The following is a 17,385-nucleotide window of genomic DNA, read 5'->3' on the forward strand; positions in this document are numbered from 1 at the left end:
AAGTAAGCAAATCTTTTAAACAGCAGTGAGATCAAAAGAGACTGTGAAGAAAAGCAAGCATTTGAAATATATTACTTAAACAAATAAAGCTGGAATGTGAGATAATATAAAATCATAAAGATAATTTTAGAATTTTTTTATTTGTATACAAACACCTATGTGTACTTCTGCATCTTAAAAAATTAGACTGTATAAGAAAATTAACTGACATATGGCATATTAAATTCCACATACATTCTCATATATACATCACATTGAAATTTGGGTTTCTTAGACAATTCTACTATATATACTTTCTAATTTAAAAAAAAAAAAAACATACTAAAAGAGCGTAAGTTGCCCATAAGAAAACCTACTGAAATTTTCATATATCTGTAATATAAAATTGTTCTATGTATACCTATTTGAATATTTTGGCTCTTCAAAATTGGGAAAAAGAGGCAAAAGCTTACATTCCAGTTGATAAGACAAAATGATATAATTGGTTCCAAAGCCAACCTTTGGATTTTATTTATTTCCCCTTCATTCGATTTTTTTATAGATACTTTGCACATTACCATTCAGGCAAATGAAGTGCTCTGTGACACACTGAAAAAATATACATACCATGCAAAAAAAGAGTAATTATACATAAATCCAATTAATTTCTTGCTCTCAGGAAAAGTTGCTTGATCTGATTTTTCAAGCAACTCAGAAATCCAGATATTGGTGTGTTCTTTAGTTTTTTAAGTGTTGGAAAGCATTTGGAAAAAAATTAACTTTTAGATCAAACAAATTATCTCTATAGTTCGAGACAAACAATTTGAACTTTGGCTTATGTCTAGGTTTTAATCAAGAACCTTGCCTTAGTTTTCCATAGTCATTATAACAAATGGTCACAAATTTAGTGACATTGAGGCAACATGAATTTATTCTTTGATAGTTCTGGAGGTAAGAAATTTGAAATGGGTTTTAGGACACTATTATCAAGGTGCAGGCAATGCTGCATTTCTGGAGGCACCAGGAGAGAATCCATTCTTTCTCTGTTGTTCATTCTTGAGATTTTTCTATATAGTTGGTTATGTACTATGGTCTGAATGTTTGTGTCTCCTACTAAGTTCATATATTGAAATCCTAAACCTCAAAGATGATGGTATTAGGTAGTGTCTTCTGGAAGGTGATTAGGGCCCCATGGGATTATAACTGTTCAGAAAAAGATTTTACAAATCTCAAAGCCCCTTCTGCAATGTGCGAATACAAGAATTCTACAACCTAGATGAGCACCCTCACCTGACTATACTGGCACTCTGATCTCAAACTTCAAGCCTCCACAACTAAGAATAAACTTTCGCTGTTTATAAACTACCCAATCTGTGGTATTTTGTTAAAGTAGCTCCAACAGACCTTAGTATGCTTTCTGAAAACTGAAACAGCTCTCCCATACCCCTCCCACCTTTCTAATCTATAGCCTTTTATTTCTTTTTCTTGCTTTATTGCACCTGTTAGAACTGCCAGAGCAGTGAACAGGCTTGATGAGAGTAAATATTCTTGGTTGTTCCTAACTTAGAAAGAAAACATTAGCCATTCATATTTACATATGCCATTACCTATATACTTCTGTTTTTTTTTAAAGTTTATTATGTTGTTCTTTATTAATTTATTGAATTGCATATACAATTCACTTATTTTTAATTATTTGTGCATTAATAATATATATTTAAGGCTAAAGGTTCATTCTCAGTACTACTTTAGCTGCATCCTATAAAACTCATTAGGTTAGCATATGATTTCTTAGTTTTCTGGTAGTTTATAATTATTTAAACTAAAAGTTGTTGAATTTTAAACTGTGTAGATGGTGAAATTCCTCAACCATTTTTTGTTTCAGTTTAGTTCTCTAAAATCAGGTAATTTTTTCTTTATGTATTTTATTGACATTTTATGACCAAGAATCATTATGAATATTCTATAGGAGGTATCAATATATTATTTTCATAGTACAGATATGATGTATATCAATTACTACTTTTAGGATATTTAATATTCTTACTTTTTCATCCATATGATCTCTCATGAGACAGAAAAGACAAAATCAAGCTCCTAGTACTCATATACTTCCTCCTATTTTAAATAATTCCTGTAGTTTTTGCTTTAAAAAGCTACACAGAGGAAGTATACATACATATGGATAAGTGAATCAGATATGAGGTATACATCTGTTAGATCTTCTATGTGAATTTCACATTTTATTACTATAAATTCTCCTTTATTTCCTCATGTAAATCTTTTTGCTCTGAATTCAACCTAGACGGATTTTAGTATTATTCCATCTAGTATACAAATCCCTCTTTCAGACCTTTTGTTTTGTTACTGACTTTGACACATGTTAACATTATGTGTGTCAAATTAGAACAAAATTTTTCAAATGAATAATTATTCAAATGAATAATTCTTTCTTTTTTACTTTATGGTTTCTGGGTTTTTAAACTTATTTAAAAACCTCTTCCACCTTCCTCACCCCCCATATAGATTACACAAATCATATTTCTATTTTTTTCAGGACATGACTGTCTTCTAATAAGATCATAAGATTTTCCGTTTACTGTTAAATGTATGAATGTATATCACAGTTTTTTGTAGGTATTGTGAAAAGATTATTTTTTTCTAATTTGCAATGATGGCTAATTTTATGTGTCAACTTGACTGAGCTAAGGATTGCCCGACAGCTGGTAAAATGTTACTTTTGCATGTCTGTGAGAATGTTCCTGGAAGAGATTAGTATTTGAACTGGTAAAATGGGTGGATGACCCCCCATGAGGGTGGTCATCATCTAATCCTTTGAGGACTGGGACAGAAAAAACAGAGGAATGGCAAACCACTGGCACTCCTGGTTCTTTGGCTTTTGGAGTCAGACTGGGACTTACACCATCACTTCTCCCACCCCCCACCATTCTCTAAGCTTAAGATTCAGGCTCAATTAAACTACCAGCTTTCTTGGTTGTCTTCTTTAGAGATGGCAGATTATGGAACTTCCTGGCATTCATAACTACATAAACCAATTTATATAATAAATCTCTTCTTTTACATATTTTCATACAGTTGATCCTTGAACAATGCAAGTTAGGAGCCTTGATCCCCTATGCAGTCAAAAATTCACATCACTTTTGACCCCCCAAAAAGTTAACTACTAATAAATATCCTGCCTTCCAGCAGAAGCCAGACTGGTAACATAGACGATTATCACATAATTTGTATATGTACATGCACTATATACTGTATAATACAACAAAGGAAGAAAAAAAAAGTCAGGAAAATACATTTACAGTACAGTAGTATATTTATTGATAGCATAAGTTTCTATCACCTGCTATATGTTAGAGGACCTACACAGTTGAAACCCATGTTGTTCCAGGGTCAACTATATTACCTTACTGGTTCTATGTCTCTAGAAAACCCTGACTAATACATTTCTTTAGACATGCTTCTATTAGAAGAGAGAAAAGTTGTTGGATTTTTTAACACTCTTCTTAAAGTCCATCTTATCTCCAAGTCCATCCAATATCTCTCAGGTGTTTCAGATTTATAATCTTATAAACTAGAGACCTAATTTTGATTTTTCTTTTCTAAAACTTATCAATCAGTCCCTCCCCAACTTTGCTACCTGTTTTTTGCATGCATGTAATTTTTGTCTGCTAGACACCCTACAGTCCCCTACCCCCACAAATGAATGTTAAAAATGAATGCTCATAACATGCTTCCTGTCCAGGTCCTCACTTTAATTCACCAATCAGTAGTTTAGTCTGATCAGATAGCTTTTATCATGTCTAAGTAGTTTTCTACTATGTCTCTTTTTATATACAGCTTCTATTAGAAATGAGTGCTGAATATTATTAAAGGACTTTTTAGCATCTACTTATCTGGCCATGTAATTTTTCTCCTTTAATATGCTAATATGAATTATGCTAATACATTTTCTAATTAAGTCTCTTTACAATTCCTGCAATAAATCCTACATGGTCAGTAGTGTAATTGATACATTGTTGAATTCTATATTCTAACACTGTACCTATAATTTTTATATATTTACAAGTGAGATGGGCTATAATCCCACACACACATTTTTAACATTACTTATGAGATTTTGGGTATTAATATTATGCAGAAGTAATATGAAGACCTTTTCTTAGAGCCCAGACTAATTTAAATAACACAGGTGTAATTTGTTTGAAAACAATAGTAAATGGCATTTATTGAATTTTTTATTAGCTGTAAACATATTACATTTATTGATTTATGCAATTCTGTTCGTGAATCTACTTTTGAGCAGTGCTTTTTCAGGAGGAAACCTTTACTCTCCTTTCCAATTTCTTCTTTGTTAACCTTTTCCTGTTTTCTACTTTTAGCAGGGTTCTATTTCATTAATGTGTATTTTGACAGAAAACCATCCCTTTGTTAGTTTCAAGTTTGTTAATAAATTGCTGCGTGTGCATTCTCATTATTCTTTTAAGCTCACAATTGTCTGTGGTTATCTCTTCTTCCTTCCTAATCTTAATTATAATTGCTCTCTACTTCTTTCTTTAATCAGACCTAATGTGACCAGTCTTTACAAAGACCAAGTTTATGAACTTAATGATGCTTTTTTTTTTGTTTTCCATTTCGTTATTTTTAGTTCTTACTTTCATTGTTATTATATATTTCCAACCTTTTTTAGATGTTAGTTTTCTAATTCCTTTAAAATATGATTAAGTTCCTGGTCTAATCATTGAGCTTTAATCTATCAAACCTAAAGCTTCCCTTTAATCTCAGCTTTGTGATATTAACAATCATATTGAACACATGATCTCCAAACTATATCTGGATTCTATTAGAATCAATCAATCAGTTAAAATATATAAATATACTATAAGATGTCATCAAATTCAATAAACTAGAAGAAATGGATCAATCCTAGAAACAAGCAACGTTAGAGGAAAAGTTTTAAATCACTAATCAAATCCCTCTCAACAAACAAAAACTTAGGACTAGAAAGCTTCACTGGTGATTTCTACCAGTCAAAGAAGAATTAATACTGATCCTTCTTAAACTACATGAAAAAAACAGAAGAGGTGAGAACTCTTCCAAACTCATTTTTATGAGGCCACTATTACTCTGATAGCAAAACCAGATAAGGATGTCAGAATAAAAAAAGAAAATTGCAGGCCAATATTCTTGATGAACATAAATTAAAAAAATTCTTAACAAAATGTTAGGAAAATAAATTCCACAATACAGGGGAAAAGGGCTTTCCTGGTGGCACAGTGGTTGGGCGCTGGGCTGCAAGGCTGCCCACAGCCTCTGCAGCACCAGTTCAATCCCCGGCCGCAGGTGAGGGTCCCACATGGAGCGCAGACTTCTGCCACACCGCTGCTCCCCTCAGCAGCGTATTTTGTCTATCTGCCTGCTCTGCTCCCCACTCTGGTGAGTTCTCTCACCCTTCCGTGCTTCTGACTGTACCCAGTGCTTGTATAAATAAATTCATTAATCTTAAAAAAATAAAATAAAATAAAATACATGGGAAAAAACATACACCATATTTAAGGGGATTTATATCAACCAGGTATGCAAAGATGGATAGTTCAACATCCAATCAATAAATGTAATACAACACATGAACAGAAGCTTAAAAATCAACCCTTAACAGATGTATAAAAATAATTTGACAAAGTTCAATATCCATTTGACATATCATATGACAACTACTCTCAACAAAGTATCAACCGAGGAAACATGCCTAAACATAATAAAGGCCATATATAACAAAACCACACAGCTAACATCTCACACAGTAGTAAAAAGCTTACAACTTCTCCTCTAAGACCAGGAGCAAGACGAAGATATTCTCAAAACTCAAAGAGGCAAAGCAATCTTGAGGAAGAAGAGCAAAGGGATATTATCACACGCTCTGATTTAACTTTTATTAAACATAGTATTAGAAGTCCTAGTCAGAAACAGTCGGCAAGGGGCCTCCCCTGGGGGCGCAGGCAGTTGAGTGCCATGCTAGTTCGATTCTGGCTGGCCGGGAGGATCCCACATGGCAAGACAGACCTCTCCTGTCATGCCCGCTGCTCCTGTCAGCAGTGTATTTTGTCAGTCTGCCTGTTCTGTTCCCCACTCTGTCTCTGGTGAATCCTCTCACCCTCCCGTGCATCTGGCCTGTACCCCAATTCTTGTACAAAATAAATAAAAAGAAAGTCTTAAAAAAAAATAGTAGGCAAGAAAGAAAAGGGCTCCACGCGGAAAGAAGTAAAACTATCACTATTTATAAGTAGCTTAATAATACATATGGAAAACCCTAAAGACTTCAACAAAAATCTTTCCGAATAAACAAATTCTATAAAGTTGCAGGATACAAAATGAACACGCAAAAATCTACTGTGTTTCTATACATTATTAACAACTATCAGAAAGAAAAATTAATAACCCCATTTAAAGTCTTATCAAGGGGGCCTCCCCGGTGGTGCAGACGGTTGAGCACAGAGCTGTGAAGCTGTCCGCAGCCTCTGCAGTGACGGTTTGATCACGGCTGACCTCAGAGCAACCCACATGGCAAGCAGACCTCTCCTGTCTTGCCTGCTGCTCCACTCAGCAGTGTATTTCATCAGTCTGCCTGTTCTATTCCCCACTATGTCTCTGGCTAATCCTCTCACCCTCCCATTCATCTGGCCTGTACCCCGGTTCTTGTATAAATAAAGAAAACCTCAAAAAAAACCTCTAAAAAAATTTTAAAAAAATCTTATAAAAAAGAATAAATCTAGGAATAAATTTAACCAGAGATGAAAGTCTTGTAAACTGAAAACTGTAAGACATTAATCAAAGTAAATGAAAATATAACAAACGGAAAGACATTCTGCGCTCATGGCTTGGAATGATCTGATATTGCTAAAACGCTCGTACAACCCAAGCAATTCAAGCAATTCTTATCAAAATTCCAATTATTCACAGAAAAAAAAATTCTAAAATTTCTATGGAACAAAAAAACCCCAGAGTCAAAGCAATTGAGAAAAAAAAACTGAATACACTCTGGTTTCTAACTATATCACAAACTGTAGTTCTGTGATTGTATGATTTTTCTCTATTGGTTTGTATTTAAACAACTTGATTTTTCAGGATAATGACTTAAGTGTCCAGTTATAACTAATCTCGTCATTGATTCACCTACTTAATTTAGAATTATTTCTCAGTTTCTGAAATTATATTTGTTCTAAATGTATTTTTTTAAGAGTTTTCATTCATTAGTTCCCTGAAGTTTTCTTTCCTGTATTCTATAAATTCTATAAATTCTGTGCTCCACAGACTCTTCCTGTGCTACTTATTCCACTTAGATTTCCTATTTCAAGTTAGAGAATTCCTATAATCGTCCCCTGCTTACTGTAATTGACTATTCCCTCATATTCCAGACAGGTCAGACTACTGGCATCGATCAGAAAGGGGAAAATCAACATGCAATAAAAACATGGGAACTGTTAGCACTAAGCACCAAATATATTAGTCAACAATCTGTTAAGCAAAGGAAGGAGGTTTCTGTGGGTCTGCCCATCAGTTCAATTTCCCTGTATAAAAATTAACAGTGCTGAATCAACTCTAAGCACAAAACAAACAGGAAGATATCAAACACACCAATGAAACACAAAGGATTCTGCCAACTGAGTCCTCTTAAGAGGCCTCCTAAGGCATGGAAGGACAAATCACTGCCTTGACTCTGTGCCTCAGATTTTGCTCAATACATTGAAGAGAATAAGGTTCCCTATCTAAAGCCTCTCCTGCATATCAAAAGGTAACTGAAAATCTCAGATCCTCTTCCTTTCAGGGGCACAAATCATTTTTGGGCCTTACTCTTCTATCTATAAAATGATGATGCTAGTACCATCTACTTCACATGGCTGTTGTACAAATCCAATGAATGAATGAAGTCAAATTAAGTAATTAGAACAGTGTCTGGCATAAAATGCTCAGTAAGTGTTAACTCTTATTTTTATTTTGGCATCTTTGGCCAAACAATTTATTTTTTCTTTTGAGAAATGCCTGTATTCTCAAATAATTCAAAAGAATCTCAATGATCTGGCACTTACCAAACCAACAGTGGCTATTAAGCCAATTTTTGATACTATTAGTGACTATTCAATCACCTCACTGCAGCATTAAAAAAAGTTAACATGGGCCTCCCCGGTGGCAAAGTGGTTGAGCGCTGGGTTGCGAAGCTGTCCGCAGCCTCTGCAGTGCCGGTTTGATCCCCGGCTGCTCCCCGGCCACCGGAGGAGGGTCCCACATGGAGCGCAGACCTCTCCTGCCACCCGCTGCTCCCCTCAGCAGTGCACTTTGGTCCCTCTGCCTGCTCTGCTCCCCGCTCTGGCTCTGGTGAATTCTCTCACCCTTCCGCGCTTCTGACTGTACCCAGTGCTTATATAAACAAATAAATAAATAAATCTTTAAAAAAAAAAAAAAAAGTTAACATGACCTATCTCATAAGCACATGCAAAGTGTTTTTTCATGATAGTCACTTTAAATCTATTCTTCATTTTTTCCATTAGATAAATGGAAAAGAAGTCAAACATTGTGAGATCATAACATCTCATAAAAGATTTAAATTTCTAATCTCACTGGGTAGCCAATAAATGGTTTAGAAGTAGAAAAGATAACACTAGTATTTCGGTGTGAAAAACACTAGCCTTGACAACATTTCAAAAGCTGGGAAAAATTAATAGATTTGAATAAAGGCAAAATAAGTGTAATCAAGCAAAAGTTCAATTCAGAATTCTCTAAGTAACATCAAGAAACAAAATGATCAATTTAGATAATTTAAGAATTTTTTAGGTGCTAGAAAGTGACAAGCCTTGTAAATGATTAACTAGCTGAAATAGATTAGTTACTACAATAATTTAAAGCCAAGAATTTTGAAGGGAAACCAATATGTAAAGTTTCTATTCCGTAGGTAAGTATAAATCGCCCTATGACACCCACGTGTGTCCAAATGGGATGACCAAAAATTACTAATTATGAAGCATCCAAGCAATAAGAGTTCTTTAATGCTTCAGTTCAAGTAGAATACATGATAGCTTTTACAGTTTTAACATGAAATCAACTAGTCTGTCTTTTGTGACATTTACCCATTAGTATTATGTTATTTTACATTCCTTTTTTACCCCCACAATACAGGTTTTTTTCTTCCCCCCCTCGGGTGTATATTCACCAATGTACTACTTATTTATGCGAAGTACTTCCTCTGTTAGTTTATTCTTATTTGTGCTACCACTCTTTACAGAGAGATACAAAACAGTCTTTGCAACAACAAAAAATAATTATATTAGCCAAAATCATCAATGAATGCTAAAATTAGTGGGTCAAAGTTCGATGAATCATGGCAGGATAGAATAATCTAGAGGGAAAATAGCACATGTCTCCTTGATTAGTCAGCATCCCAAAATTTTAGGCATTTTTTATCACTATAACAATTAAACTATCTTTACCAATATAAAATGAACCATCTCATCCGTGAAATTTAGACAAAAGTTTCAAAAATTGAAACTGTTATCAAAAGTTTCCATTTTTTTCCTTCATTTATGATGATAAAGCTAAAATCCACATAAAGTTCCAAAAGAAATATGCACATTGCTCAGTACACAGAAGAATCAGTGAGGTAAGTGTTCTAAGCTATTTACTCCTGGTGGAGTAAGTACTTAATATATAGTGGATACCACTGACAGTATACGCAAATTCTAAATGAGACATAATTCCACTTCAAGGTGGCATTGCTGTTGTCCTATATTTATGACTAGGAGTTTAAGAAAATTATCTTAATCCTCAAAGCAATTAACTCTATCCTTATATACACCAAAATGACCAATCATTACAAGTAAACAAATCAATTCTTCTACACTGTTGAAATGGTTCATATAAATAAACACCAGAAAACAATCACATTCTTGAGGTAAGAAATCACCAAAGGAATAACAAAGAAATTTTGAAATGAAAATGAAAGTTTTACTTACTGATTGACTACATCAGATCCCATCTTAGAGCCATCATCTGCCTCCTCTTCCACATCAGAGTCCATACCATTGTCACCTTATAAATAAAATAAAATAAAACTGAAAGCATGCTCATAGAACAGTTAAAATCATTATAAAAAAGGTTGTTATCTTTAAAAATTATGCAGTTCAAAGAACTTTATAGTTGTTGAAAGATGACACTTTTAATTGCTTGTATTTAAAATGAGTTTTTAATGACTATTAGGTATTTCTTATTGCCTCCCTGTTATCTATTATTTAAATGCACTCACAAACACACAGAAGAGTGTGTATATATACTTTCAGATTATACACATATGTATACATCTTATGCCGATTACAAATTCCATTAAACATTTTATTTAAAAAGATATCTGCAGAAATTGAAAGTCTCCATTCTTGTTGCTTCTCTTATGATGCTAAAGCTCAAATCCTTGTAAAGCTACAAAAGCAAAAAAATACCTAAAAATCCAAAATTCTACAGGTGATAGTATCATAAAGAGGAGTGATATTTCAGACAAAAATATAAATGTTGGCAAATTGTAAGAAATTCTTCTAATTCTGCATCCACTTCTCATTAGAGCAAATAGGTAACCAAAAGTAATAAATATAAAGAAAACAATAAAAAAATTATAATTATGAAGTTAATTTTCTATAGCACTTTGGGTAAACATTTTATTTCAATTTTTTACTGTGTGTAAACTTATACTCTAACCTGTATGCTTGATTTGGAAAAAAGCATGCATAAATCATCAAAAAGTCCATTTGTAAAATGCTATTCTAATATGGGAGTTATATTTCTTAGCACAAATAGAAGTAAAAATACTTTTCAGTGATTACTCAATAATGAAATATAAATAAATTTCAAGGAAAAAATATATATACCTAGGATTTTGCTGAACATAGTGTTTACTAATGTTATCAAAATGTAGAAATATGTATTCTTACCCTCAAGAATCTTCAAGATTTTTTTTTCAGATAGCAGCTCTAACTGTTCTTGACATAGTTTTTTAATTTCTTCTATTGAACAGTTCTAAAGAAAATGAATTTTAAAAACGCATTTATGTAACATAGCACTAATGTAACTAGAAAACAGCAATCCAAAAAAAGTTTGGTTAGTAAAATCTTACATTAAAACCACATAAATTCTTTTATGGGCTGATATCTGCAAAACTACTAGTTAACATGTGAACATTATACTTGATAGAGTTAATGGGAAATGAGTTTAAAGAATGAACTAAAGAGTAAGTCAGGTTCCAATGTCCATATATTGTTTAATAGCAGCCTATTTGTGCTAGGTAACTACTCTAAAGGTTTAAATATTCAAGTCCTTGTTCTATACATCCTAAATATATGATGCTTGGTTTAGCTTGTCTAAACCCAATTTCCACAATTGCAAAATTTAAGTACCATGTACTTCTCTGACTAATTTTCAGAAGTATATGAAATATTTGTAAATTAATGAAATATAAGCTCTTGGGTTGTCAGAAAAGTCATGACAGACACATTTTTTTTTGAAAAACATAGAAAAAATATGTCATGACTTTTCCAACAACCCAATACATCACTATGTATTGTTCTACAGCAATACATTATTTCTTTTTTTAAAAAATATTTATTTATGCATACAAGAGCTGGGGTACAGGCCAAGGTACCGGGGGGTGAGAGGATTCACCAGAGACAGAGTGGGGAGCAGAACAGGCAGACTGACCGAAACACACTGCTAAGGGGAGCAGCAGGCGAGACAGCAGAGGTCTGCTGTGCCACGTGGGTTGCTCCCTGACCGGCCGGGGATTGAACTCATGCTGCGGAGGCTACAGATTGCTTCACAGTGCTGTGCTTAAACCCTTGCGCCATCAGGGCGGCCCAGCAATACATTATTTCTTAAAGCACCAGAGTCATCAGTGCTCCTACTTACTAGTAATGCCTGCATTCAATAAAATTATTTTCAGAGGGTCAATAAATTCTTACCTAAATACAGTAAATTATCCCTTTCATCCTTGACAAATTTATAAATATACAAGGCCATTTGCAGTTTTCCAAAATCATTTTTTATATGTTTTTGAAGTAGCCTGTTTTAGTTGAAAACACTAATTATAATCTGCATTAAGTAAAATGAGTGCCACAGAAAAAAATATGCCACATATTTTACATGTGTCTAATCATGTGGAAAGTCTGGTAGTGTATGTCATGAAGTACCTTTAACACATCAGGAAGCATCTTCTGTAACTTCTTTTCTCCTATGATACAGAAACACTGTTGAAGCATTTCTTTTTTGTCAGATATATAAAAACTAACTGGCTTTAATGACACGGTCAGGTCCAGTCCACCTTCCTCAAGGTCACTGTGCTCTGCCAAGAACAATTCTTTTTCCAAAGTTGGCAAAAGATATTTGGTTTCCTAAAATTAAAAGAGATTAAAAAATAATTAAATAATACTACTTAAAATGTATGGGATATGTAAATAATTTTTAGACTTCAATTTCATATATTCTTTATTAAACATTTCCAAATTCCTTGTTTGCATGGATTGTTTATCTAAACCCAAAGGGAAAAATATTTAATTGCTCATTTTTTTTTTAATTTTTATATTCCCCATACAATACAATTGCACCCCTCTTATTTTGGCCCCAAACACTCCTTTCCCTGCCCCCACCCCCATAGTGTGTCTCTGGTTTACAGTTGTTTGTTTTTTTTTATTTTTTCTTTCTTATAGTTATTCTTTTAATTGCTCAATATTTTTTATCTTACTCTCCACATTGTAATAAGCTCAGTAAATTGATAGAAAGTGAAAAAATAATATCTTAGAACACAATAATTAAAATATACTCAATACTTAATATTTTCCTACAATTTTTAGACTTCTAAAGAATTAAAATATTTCCCTAGTAGACTATTCACTCACAAATAATATGCATGCATCATCAATCTTTTAAAATACATATAAGGAAATGGGATAGCAATATAAATCACAAATATTACATAATAAAGTACTACTGCCTACCGGGAACTAGTATCATTTTTAAAACTGCTACATAATTTGATCAAATTCAAACACACAATTTAAGACGTTTATATCAATTCCTCCTATCTCCTAAATTTACACTATATCACCAACTCTACTGCCATAATTCTAGTCCAAGATATACCATAATAATTTTCCTAGATCATTTCACAGTCACTTAACTAGACTCCCTACAGCTAACATAAGGTATCTCCAATTTGTTTTGTATGACATCCAATAACTTTCCACTGCTCTTTGAGTAATAGAGCCAATCTGGGTCTTCATGTTCATTGTTCATGCTACAAACAACATGGATTTCTTTGAATTACTCAAATATAACCTATTCTCCCCTCATCTCATTAAGGCAGGATTTTCATACCGCTGTCTACGACAGTCTTTCCTCCCCATCTCCCACTCTACACTGTACTTTCAAGATTAACAAATTCAGATATCGATTCAAAAATTATGTCCTTGGAAAAATCACCCTGAATGATATATACAGGTAGGTTTCTTTGCTATATTTTCTAGTAAAATTGTTTTAAAAGCAGGTTAAAAACAGGCATTTTTTTTTAAATACTATAATTAAATGAAAAAGTAAGTAAGATTGGCTCTTATTCTGATGGCTTTTAAGGTATTTCAAGTGTTAGTGAGGATGTAGAGAAAATGGAATTCTCATTCACTGCTAACAGGAAATAAAATGGTGTAGCTGCTCTGCAAAACAATTTGACAGTTTCTCAAAGAATTACAAAATAACTCAATAATTCCATTCTTAGATAATACAAGCCAGGGAAAATGCAATCTTATATGTGCACAAAAGCTTGTACACACATGTTCACAGCAGCATTATTCATAATTGCCAAAAGGTGGAAACAATCCAAATGTCGCTCAAGTGATAAATGATGAGAAAAACAAAGTGTGACATAGCCCTACAGGAAATTTAATCAGTCACAAAAAAAGAATGAAGTACTGATATGTGTTACAATATGGATGAACTTTGAAAAAACATTACACTAAGTGAAAGAAACCAGTCACAACATGAGTTATATATTTCCATTCATACAAAATGTCCAGACCAGGTAAATATATACAACTGTAGTGACAGGAAGTAGATTATTGGTTGCTTAGGTAAGGAACCAGATGGGAGAGTATTAGCTATAAGGGTTTCTTTGCAGTGTGATAAAAAGATTTTTAAATTGACTATAGTGATGGTTGCACAACTCTTTCAATATTTACAACTACTGAACAGCACACTGACTTATACCTTTATAAAATTACTACCAAAAATGTTGTAATAGGGAACTCAATACACAACAGATACAATGGCATGCTCAAGAATTCTAAGATGCAATCTACAGTCCCAAATATAGTGACATCTTCTAAACAAATAAACTTAGTTCTCATTCTAAATAGTGTTTAATTATGACACAAAATAACTATGTTGGAGGCCTCCCTGGTGGCACACAGGATTAAGCACAGCATTATGAAATAGTCCCCAGTCTCTGCAGCAGGAGTCCGATAGCCTGCCAGCCAGGGAGCTACCAATATGGCACAGCAGACCTCTCCTGACTCGCTCACCTGCTCTCCTCAGCAGTATATTTCTAGTCAGTCTGCCTGTTCTGTTCCCACTCTGCTTCTGGTGAATCTTCTCACCCCTCAAACCTCTGGCCTGTACCCAGCTCTTGTATGAATAAATATATCTTTTAAAATAAAAATAACTGTTGAATTCCAGCTGTGCCTAACAAACAAAACATATAGGGTCTATTCCAGTACTTCAAGGAGAATTCAATGTGACTTACTTATCTATGACTTAATATTAAATTATGTATCTCAACAGAATGACATAAAAGCATCTGATAAAGTTCACATCCCTTGGGGAACTAGTAATTGAACATAATTTCCCTAACTTGATAAAAGGCATCTTTCAGATGGCAAATATACTTATTAATGGAACATTTGAAATGGTCCCACTATAAAAAGGATTGGGAAAAATATACCTACTATCACTGCTTCCATGCAATGCTACATTAAAAGTCTTAGATAATACAAAAGAACAAAGAATAAGAAATACTAATACTGAAGAAGAGGAGGCAAAACTCCCTGTTAGTAGCAATTTTCTAAGAATCAGTTTGAAACTAATAATTAACAGTGAGGCTACATACAAGAAAATACATAGAAATAAACAGTCGTTTATGCTTTCATTAACTGCCAATTTAAATATGTATCATTAAAAAGTATTAGAAAAAATACAGAATAATTGTATAATCTTGAAATAGAAGAGATCTTGCTAAACACACAAAATTCATAAAGCAATGAAAAAGATTATCTAGTCACTTTGTATAAAATCAAAGTAACATTTGCAAAATATCTTTCATAAGGATTAGAACAAAGACTTTATGCAGAGTGAAAACTTACCAGTAAGAACTTGAGTATCGAACAAAAATATGAGTAGAGGCTGTGTATGTGCAATTTACATAAAAAGGAATCAAATGGCAAATTAAAATAGAAAAACATTCACTCTCACTATTAATAGGGAAAGTGTAAATGTAAGCAAATGAAGTAATGATTTTACTCAATAAACTGATAAAAAAATTTTACAGTGGGCATAAAGCAAATTTGCAGAAATGGGCATTTTTATATACTACTTGAAATATAAAGCCTTCCTTGGTGAGCATTTGGTGGTTGATACCTACCAAATATTTTTTAACGCATAAACTTGACACAGCAACTTTCATTCTGCGACTTCACTAAAGTAATTCTTGCACAAGACGTTTGTATGGGGGTATTCATTTTCATATTAACTCTGACTGCAATAAAACTGGAAATCTAATATTCAATGAAGACACTATCTTGTAGTCACTAAAAAAAAAAAGTACGACATATAGAAAGATCCCTCAGCCCTATACAATAATATCAGCCAATTCAATGGAAGGCGAGAGCCATATAACAATATGACTTACGTGGAGACTTTACACATATCTGACAAGAATTAATGAGGAGGTGGTGTATCAAACTATTTGTGGGGAAGTTTAAAAAAAGACAAGTTTTTCCCTTCCAACACTGTATGAGCTTTAAGCATATATTCATGCATTTATTTCACAGTACATAAAATATAAGCACACGATTTTTAAAACTGTGGTATCCTGGCTGGTTGGTGAAACATAAACATCGCTTTTATAGTCAGACAGTGGATTCCAATGTAGAAGTTATTAACATTTTTGTGAGTAGGGGGTTAACATCCTTAACCTCTGACGCTACATTTCCAGCTCTTGCAACGTCAATCATAATCTACTAAAAGGTGAAAATTAAGACCAAAGTAAAGTGTGTCTCGCAAAGGGCACTTAAGGACAGCTCCGGACCCACACGTTTCAGGAAGACAGAGAACAGAGTGAAAAGTGCCCAAAGGAAAACGAGTTAGGTGATGAGCACATGCAGAAACTTGAAGTTCAGGCCCTGGGGACAGGGGGTTTACCGAGATGCAGGTGCTGGGATCTCAAGCACGACTGGAACCTTGGAACTGGAGCTCTAGCAGCGAGCCACAGCGGGCACCCCATCCCACTCTCACAATCCCCTCCCTGCCCGCGACAGAGCGCGCACGCACCTGCTGGAGGGAGCCCGAGATGCTGGAAGAAGAGTCCGTGCTCCTCCGCTTCCTGCGCTCGCCGCGCTCCACGCTGCTCCCACCGCCCGTGACACTCCCAGTGAAGCTGGTGTTACCACAGCAGCTGACGCTGCCACAGCCGCTGGTGCTCCCACAGCCGCTGGTGCTCCCACTGCCGCTGCCGGCGAGGGCCGGTACCACGTCCGGGGCCGCGGGAGCCGCGGCTGCCTCTTGGCTGCTTCGTTTGCGCCGCTTCTCCCGGGAAGACTTCTTTCCGGTCATGATCGCGCCGCCGCGAGCATCCAAGGAAAGCTCGCTGCCTGTGGAGCCACCAAAAGCCCGCTCCGGTGGCGGCCGGCGCTGGCGTCGCAGCTTTTGCGTCACTTCCGGCCTCGTCGCACAGCCTAGAGACGTTTCTGAAGTGGCGGCCCGGACCTACCACGCTATTTCCGCTGGCGCGGACCAATCAGGCTGTTTGCGCGAGCGCGGACGTCAGTTGTTTGCGGAAGAGCTGGCTGCGTTCGTGGTGGGGTTTTGTTTGTTTTTCCACCTGTGCAGAGGACGGAGGTGGAGCTTTACTGCGGTTGTTTGCCTTATTGATTCTGTTTTTTTCAAACGTTATCGTTAAGCAGTTACGTGGTAAGAGGAACGTAGTTTCCGAACGTCTGTTTTCATTTCTTTCCAATCTTTAAGACACTAAACGTTATAACAAAAAAGAGAATTTAATCATCTGAGTAGATTTTTAGTGACTTTAGGGAATTGTAT

The 17,385-nt window shown here is 34.7% G+C and overlaps 1 protein-coding gene across 1 annotated transcript in view; it reads right to left on the reverse strand.

Annotated features, from left to right (window-relative positions):
* CAAP1 (caspase activity and apoptosis inhibitor 1) overlaps nt 1-16,980 on the reverse strand; it is a 54,333-nt gene extending 37,353 nt beyond the window's left edge. Inside the window, exons 1-4 of the mRNA XM_037495454.2 lie at nt 16,621-16,980; nt 12,219-12,419; nt 10,968-11,052; nt 10,002-10,077 (exon numbers count right to left, since the gene is read on the reverse strand). Of these exons, the coding sequence (XP_037351351.1) occupies nt 10,002-10,077; nt 10,968-11,052; nt 12,219-12,419; nt 16,621-16,902 (644 nt within the window). The 5' untranslated portion in view covers nt 16,903-16,980. The remainder of the gene's footprint in view (nt 1-10,001; nt 10,078-10,967; nt 11,053-12,218; nt 12,420-16,620) is intronic.
* Between the last annotated feature and the right edge of the window lie 405 nt (nt 16,981-17,385).

The sequence above is a fragment of the Talpa occidentalis genome, unplaced genomic scaffold (genome assembly GCF_014898055.3).
Source record: "Talpa occidentalis isolate TD23 unplaced genomic scaffold, MPIMG_talOcc4v2.1 talOcc4.7, whole genome shotgun sequence".
NCBI classification, from domain to species: Eukaryota; Metazoa; Chordata; class Mammalia; order Eulipotyphla; family Talpidae; genus Talpa; species Talpa occidentalis.